Source organism: Rhinopithecus roxellana, chromosome 9 (genome assembly GCF_007565055.1).
Source record: "Rhinopithecus roxellana isolate Shanxi Qingling chromosome 9, ASM756505v1, whole genome shotgun sequence".
Classification (NCBI taxonomy): Eukaryota; Metazoa; Chordata; class Mammalia; order Primates; family Cercopithecidae; genus Rhinopithecus; species Rhinopithecus roxellana.
In genome coordinates, this window is record NC_044557.1 from 109,599,852 (window position 1) to 109,607,702 (window position 7,851).

Here is a 7,851-nt window from a genome sequence, read left to right on the forward strand (position 1 = left end):
TTGGCCTCCCAAAGTGTTGGGATTACAGGCATCAGCCACCGTGACTGGCCTGCAATGTTGAGTGTATCATTCTTATTTATTTGAATGTATCATTCTGAAGCTAGCTTTTTACATTCAGCATTAGATTCTTGAGATTTGCCCGCAATGGTACACAAAGCTCTATTTTACCCATTTTAACTACTACATTTTTTTTGTTGCCCATAATATTTCATCATGTAAAGACATCACAATTTATTTCCCCATTCTCCAGAGGCTGGGCATCTGGACATGACGATGCCCCTCACACTCCCGCATGTGTCCCCTGCTGCATGGAGGCACAGGAGTTTCTCTGGGGTAGGGGACAGCTACTGTTCCAACTGCAAAATCTCCAATTTACACCCCCTCCTACAGTGTATGTGAGTTCCTACTGTTCCTCACCCTCAGATACTTGGCATTGTCAGGCTTTAAAATTTCTGCCAGTCTGATGGCTGTGAAACGGCATCTCATTGTTGGTTTAATCTGTTTTTCCTGATTACTAATAGGACCAAACATCTTCGTATGAGCTTTTGTTCACTTGGGTTTTCTTTTCTGGAAAGCAATTGACAGTTTTCAAATCTATGGAATAAGTTCTTAGAAATAACTCAGCCAGTGTTCTTTACAGCTGCCCCTTCTGTATTTCTTATTTAACCCAGTGAAACAACCAAATATACAAGCAACCCTATCTTCAGTTGCTGGAGTTAAAGATGTTAGCTTATAGTCTATTTGTAATGATATTCTTAGATAGGTGGTTTTCAAACTTGAGGTCTTTGTAGAACATCTATCACTCAAAGATCATTTAAACTGCTACACAGTCTTCCGTTGTACACATAGATCAAAATCAGTCATGAAATTAAAAAAATCATATGCACTCACCTCAGGAAGAAGGAAAAAAAAAAGTCAACTGAGGTGGGTCATTCTTTAAAAAAACAAACAAGGTTGGCCGCAGTGGCTCATGCTTGTAATCCTAGCACTGAGGCGGGTAGATTACTCGAATCCAGAAGTTTGAAACCAGCCTGGTCAACCTAGCGAAACCCAGTCTCTACTAACAAATGGTGGTGCATGCTTGTAATCCCAGCTACCTGGGAGGCTGAGGCATGAGAACCGCTTCAACCCGGGAAGTAGAGGTTGCAGTGAGCTGAGATGGTGCCACTGCACTCCAGCCTGGGCAATAGGGCGAGAGCCTGTCTCAAAAAACAAACAAAAACCACGAACAAGAATAGAAAATATCAGAGTGCATTGCACACATACTGTGTGAAACTTTTATTTCAAGTATAAGAGTGTGTGTGTGAGTTGTGATATCAAAGATATTTCTAACCGTGAGTTGTGTTCAAAAAATTGTGGAAACTAGTCCAGGTGTGGTGGCTAACACGTATAGTCCCAGGTACTCAGGAGGCTAAGGCAGGAGGATCGCTTGGGCCCAGGAGTTTGAGACTGTGGTGAGCTGTAATTGCACCACTGCACTCCAGTCTGGGCAACAGTGAGATCCCCCATTGGAAAAAAAAAAAAAAAAAAAAAAAGGAAACTATTGTCCAAGTTAGCGTCCTTGGCTCCATTCTTTCTCTTCTGAGTTATCCTGCAGGCCACTGCCAAAATAATCTGACTAAATCATTGCTTTGGCCATGCCACTTCCCTGCTCAAAAGCCTTCAATTTTCAAAAGCCTAGGCTCAATTTCAAGTCCTCAGCATGGCACTGAAAGCACTGTATAACGTGGCTCTGAGGTGGAGTGCCAATTCTCCCCAACGCAGCCTCTACCCAAACCACTGTTTACCACCTCCAAGCTGGCCTCCTGACAGTCCACACAAACACTCCTGACACATTCTGACTCCACACACCTTTTTCATACCATGCTTCTAACCTGGATCCTTCTCTCACTCCCACTGAAACAGCACGTATTTGCTAAGTCAAGGTTCAGTTAAAATTACATCTCCTGCTTCAAGTCTTTCTTGATGATGCCACGCTGACATTTAGTGATCGGTCGTCCTTTTGAATCCCTAGCACTTTCCATACTCTAGTTGAAGACAGAGACTGACTCATGCAAGTCTTTTAAATGTTCCTCAACATTTAGCACAGACTTTTGCACATTATAAATGTTGAACAAGCATTAAATCAACAAATATTTGTTGAGTACCATGTATGTGCATCACACTATACTGGGCCCTATTTGATGGATTAGCCACCAAAATCATGAGTTTGGGAAAACAACTCTAATAGGTTAACAGCTGACTCTAAAGACTACCCCAGCAGATTTCCTTAAAGAGTATAATACATATAACACCTCTGACTAAGTAGCTATGGGACTCAAGACACTTGACTCTTTCTGACTGCTTCAAGATCTGGGAGACATCCTTCTCCTCTCATTAAACATCTGAAATAAGAGCAAGCTCACATACAGAATCTCACAGACATTTTATAGGGCCCCTGTCTTCAAGGCATTACTATGCTCTCCAGAGAGGAAGAAAAGCTTGGTGTGTCCAAAGTCACAGAGGACATGACTGGTGAGGCTGCCCCAGGCAGGGGCCCCATAGGTAGAAGAAGCTAAGCCAGTTACAGGACACCTAGAGGTCTGCATGGCACAAGGACTTCCTCTGTCACTTGTGTGTGAAGACTGACAACTCCCTGTGATTCATTACCAACCTGCTAGTGTCAACACACCCCAGCAAAGCGAAATTCCATGATCCAGTCAGCTTGGGAACGGTCTGCCACTCTTCTAATATTCCTGATCACGGGGACAGAATACTCAGGAGATACAGGTTTTAGTTCCAGTTCTGCCAGGTACTGGCTGAGTGAATTCTAGTAAGTTGCCAAGGGGGATAATAAGACTGCACTGCTTGCCCAGACGTAACATGAAGTCAGACAAAGGATGGGAAAGCCATCTGAAAAGTTAGAAGCACTCTACACATGTGAGATAGCAATGGTAATCATAGGGGAAAGGACTTGAATAATGGTTCTGTTTGACCCAGAAGTTTACCCTTCTTTCTTTACATTCCATTAATTTAACAATTACCTGTTAGATATCCACTATGTGCATGATACCCACTATGTGTACATAAAGATGAAGAAGCTGTATGTCGCTCCTGTTCTCATGGGGTTGGCGTGGAAGGGAGGTGCAGTGTCTGTGACACCTAGAAGGACGCAGAAACGCTATAGTAGAAGCACTATGGAAGTACAGAAGAAACCCAGTAAAGCAGTTTGGAGTGGAGGATCAGAGAGGAGTGGGGAGGAGAAATCACAGGCAGCCTGACCTGGAAGCCACTTGTGTCAGTCAATTTAACAACAGTACTTTCAGAGGCTCTTCATTTTAGGAAGTGGTTTGTAGGTTCTGCACGTTTTTATCTTAACATTTTTCCTGAGCTGAGGCAAGTCAGGAAAAGGGAAAAAAGGCCCCATTCATACATTTAATGAACACCTCCTGACTGCCAGGAACAGTGCTAGGGAATAGCGATGACCACAAGACAGTCCCCATGCTCAAGAACTCACAGACAAGTAAACCAGCCAACGGAGTACAGATGCTGATGAAGGTCAGAAGAGAAGGTCAGAGAGGCAGCACCCAGTGCAGCATGGCAGGATGTGGGGGGCCATTCAGGGAAGACCCTCAGAGGAGGTGAAGCGTGGCCTGACGCTTGAAGGATGAGTGCATGCTGGCCTGGTGGACAGGGTGCGAGTGAAGGAGAAGCATTTCAGGCAGAAGGCACAGTTACTCAGAGGCACAAGGGCATGAGAGAGCAGGACAAGCTTGGAGGATGGCACACACAGAGTGAAGACGGGCAGCCAGGCCCAGAGAGCCTCAGAAGCCCTGGCCCACAGTTGGGCCTCTATCCTGAAGATGATGGCAAGGGAATACAGGGTGAGAACAGGAAAGAAACAAAAAGGATCAAGCGTGAGGAACACCAAAGTGCAAAGGGCAGACAGTGGCAGAAGACCCTAGAAGAGTCAGAAAAATATCATCACTCCACTCATTTCACAGCAGGCTCAGGTGGCAAACTGTTAGCGGGAATGGACGCTCCATGCCACAGATGGAGAAACCAAGACAGAGAACGGTTCAATGCTTGACCAAGCTGCACTGTGAGTGGCTGAGCCAGAACCTGAACACAGCACTCTAACTCCTACTCACACTTATCTGCTCTGCCTCTAATTTCCTTCCTTCTCGTCAAACTACTGGACCCCTAGGTATAGGGAGATTTCTTCCAGTACTCCCTTTTCCTCATCGTTTAAGCCTAAAATCATCAAGGTGTATGGTTCAACGGGAGGCTACAATTCCTGGAGCCAGCTTAGATTAAGATCCCTATTCTTAATTCTACTTAATTCTCCCTCCATACCATAATAAAGCCACCTGAGTATATGCTGGAAAACAGGAAAGAGAGAGACAGGAAGGGAGAAAGGGAGACAAGAGGGAGACAGAAATAGGGAGGGAGGGGATGAGTGGAGAGGAGAGGAGAGAGAGAGAGAGAGAGAGAGAAAGTGGGGAGGGGGGCAAATGTGGGAAGGAGGTGGGGCAGAGAGAGGGAGAGAAAGAGAGCGAGCAAGAGAGAAGCATTTGGCTTGAGGCCAAGAAGTGAATCTGTGACGTGAGATGTGAATATCAAATGCCTTCTTCCTAGTAGGACAGACCACTGGGTCACTCTGCTGAAAGGCAGACGGGTGTATGGGTGGTGGCTGAGTGGATGGGTAGATGGTGCAGGAAGACAGCAGGTACACACTAAACAAACGAGGTGGGCGGGTTGCCTGCACAGAGCAAGCAGGGAACAAAGGCCTCTCACTCTTCATGCAAAGTCCACAGTGTGCAAAGGGCATCAATATTGGACATTTCTCACTGTGACATTTTGAAAGCTCAGCCTAGCCCAGAACAATGGTTACCCTCTGGAGACCATGGGCCATGTGCCCCTGGGCCTTATTTAATGATGGCTTGGCACAGCCCATGTACTTGGTGAACTTGACCTTGGGCATCAGCCTCCCATGATGGCTCTACGTCACTCTGGTCTCTTCCCCTAATGAGAATTCCAGTCTCACATGAATGGATGGATTCATTCTGGGGGCAGGAAAACCGCTCAGGGAGTGAATCAGAAGAACCCAGCCCTGGTCTCCTTGCCAGCCATTGAGCTAGGAACTGAGTGTGATTGTGTGCCCAGGCGCCGGTGCTGTTCCTCTCTTTGAGAGGGTCAGGGTCCACACAAGAGATGACGTAGAAGCCCTTTAAGGGGGAAGAGAAAGGAATCTCAGCTTTGAGGGACAAAGCCACCCTTCTGGTTGTGACTCTCAGTCTGAGGAGGTACCAAGATGTGCATGTACTGGTAAATTAAAGCTACTAGATGAAAATCTCAGCTCTTGTTAGACAGTTGTCAATTTCAGTTCTCTCCAACCTGACAGGCTAACCTTTAAGGAATGGGCTATTTTTTTCAGAAGGGAAACGTTCTGTGAGACAGGTGAAAACAACCTGTTTCAGATCACCCAGAGAATCATTTACCTTTATTAGTTTCTGCTCTGCTCTTCTCCCAACTTGTGACGCAAAGACAGTAAATGTCAATCTAGGCAATATAAAGCACCTGTACTGCCTGCTTTTCACTTTGAAAAATTAGGCAAGAACACTCTAAAGATTCAAGACACAGCAGCCAAGAGGACATCTATATCCGAAGACTGGGGGTCCAGAATGACACTGAAAGGACGTAATTCCTCCAGGAAAGGGAACTGAAGAACTGCCGCTTTGCCCACCACTAACTAGGTTATCACAAGACAGGAAAGGTAGCTTTTTAAGGCTCCAGCCCCCTGTTGGCCTCCTGGAGCAAATGGTGGAGGTAGAAGCAGCAGCTCCTGTGGGGGCTTATTAGGGCATTGCTTCGGGCTTCCCTCACGTGCTAGTGGTGATTGTCTCACATTTGTCCATCAATCTTGGTCTAAGAAACAGGTGGGGGAGGGGACAGATGGTTCGCATTTTACTTTAGAGCGCTATTCCTGACACTGACTGACATCAGCTGCTTGCGGTCTCCACTGATGGCCAAAAGTTAAACTGCAAAAGTCTTCCTGAAGGATATTCTACCATTTTCATTCATTCGTAACTGGTTATCATGCACTTCGCATAAACAAGCACACTAGACTCTGAGGACAGAGTGGCAAATATGTTCCCTATGCCCATGGGCTGATTAATCTTGTACATCTCTGGGGGTCAATTTATTCACACATTATAGTTGAATCCCCTGAGTTCCAGGGTTATGGCTACACAGGTCCTTGGGCCTGACGGTAAGGTAAGGTCCTGTATATGAGTATCCTCTAAGAAAGCCCCAGGAAGGCAGGCAAGTCACAATTCTCTCTTGTGAACATAAATAATCGAGAGCAACAAATGGGGATTGCCTTTTGGGCAAACTGAGTCTTACAAAATAAATACACCATTATGAAGTGTCTACTATGACCCAAGTATCACATCATTCTGCAGCAACTGCAATTGTGACTCTAAGACTCCCTGGCTTCTTTTCTTATGGCATGATAGTTCCCATAAGTTTAAACTTAACCGTGCCTATTTAGAGGCCAGGCAGTGAGTAATAGCCCTGGAATGATTAAAACCAGTCCAATCCCACAGTGGGAGGGTGTGTGCGGGGTGTAATTCTGGCCCCTTTAAGAAGAAAAGCAAGTTTTCCTTGTCTTTTGAAGACTGTTAAGTCGTGCAACGGGTAGTTACCCAAAAGGGAGTGGGTTTTGATTAGTGAACTGGGTCCAGGCTGCCACAGAGAGGGCCACAGCTCTGGAGGGATTGGCGCGGGGCAGAGATGCCCACAGGGGAGAGAGGCGACACTGACTCCACCTCAATGGGTGTTTAAAAAAGGAAGGAACAAGGAAGTCCCTCACTTCAAGGAGCTAGGAGGACACGAGTCCGGCAAAACAGGGGTCAGACGCGGAGTCCCAGGCTAAGAGGATCCTCCGCCACTCTCCCAGGGAGTCCTGCTGAGAGATGGCGACTCCGGGAAAGCACCGAGGGAACGACCCTAGGGCAGGGGCTATCCGGCCTTGCTCTGGGGTGGAGGGGTCGCGCGGGACCGGGGAGAGCCGGGACGCGGCACTGAAGCAGGGCCAGGGGCCTCGCGGGTCCGCGGGTCCGCGGGTCCAGCAGCTCCCGCCGCCCGGGCCTCACTCACCAGCTCATGGTCCCGAACCTGGGCCTGCCGCCGGGGTCCTCAGCCACAACTCGTTCCTCTGGGATCACTTCCGGATTCAGCCAGTCTCCAGGAAGTGACGTGAGCCCGCCCCTCTGCCCGGAAGAGGCGGTTGGGAGGCGGAGCCTGGCGCGTTAACCCTTCTGCTGCAGCGTGCTCGCTGCGGAGTTTCGCTTGCCGGCGACCCTCTGTGTCTGGCCTAGAACTTAGAGACTCAGGCTGCAACGGGGGATGAGGGGGACTTCTGGGGCCGTTTTCTGCCTTCAACACTGACTCCTAAAGATCTCTTCACCGGACCACACAGGGCCCTTAGCCGGCCTGTTCTCTCTGTCAAGTGGTTTCTAATCCAGATACAGTGGCAGCAATTGTCTATGGGAGAATACGCCATTGGGGGTGGAGAAGGTGGAAAACTTATATTTTCTGAATGCTGTTTCCTATCTTTTACAGTTTGTACACCGCACATGCATTACCTGTTGCAAACAAATGGACATTTCCCCTCCAAGGTGGCACAGGGCTCTGAATGTCAATACATAGATCCTTTTCAGGTTGGAATGTTCTGTAGATTTATTCAACACGAGAAGATGCAGAGTATGGGTTGCTCCCTGCCATTCAGCCCTTCCCTTTGGTCTCCTCTACAAGACTCAAATGATGTAAATTGCCCCATTCTTTCTATTCCTTCATTTAACTAATATT

General features: G+C 47.4%; 1 protein-coding gene across 2 annotated transcripts in view; it reads right to left on the bottom strand.

The window, feature by feature from the left end:
• The window catches only part of BIN3 (bridging integrator 3), a 47,964-nt gene extending 40,724 nt beyond the window's left edge, over nucleotides 1–7,240 (bottom strand). Inside the window, exon 1 of one of the 2 annotated variants that reach the window (XM_010365385.2) lies at nucleotides 7,141–7,240. In XM_010365385.2, coding sequence (XP_010363687.1) covers nucleotides 7,141–7,148 — 8 coding nt within the window. In that variant the 5' untranslated portion in view covers nucleotides 7,149–7,240. The remainder of the gene's footprint in view (nucleotides 1–7,140) is intronic. The other variant, XM_030938015.1, reaches the window with a different exon arrangement.
• Nucleotides 7,241–7,851: the final 611 nt, after the last annotated feature.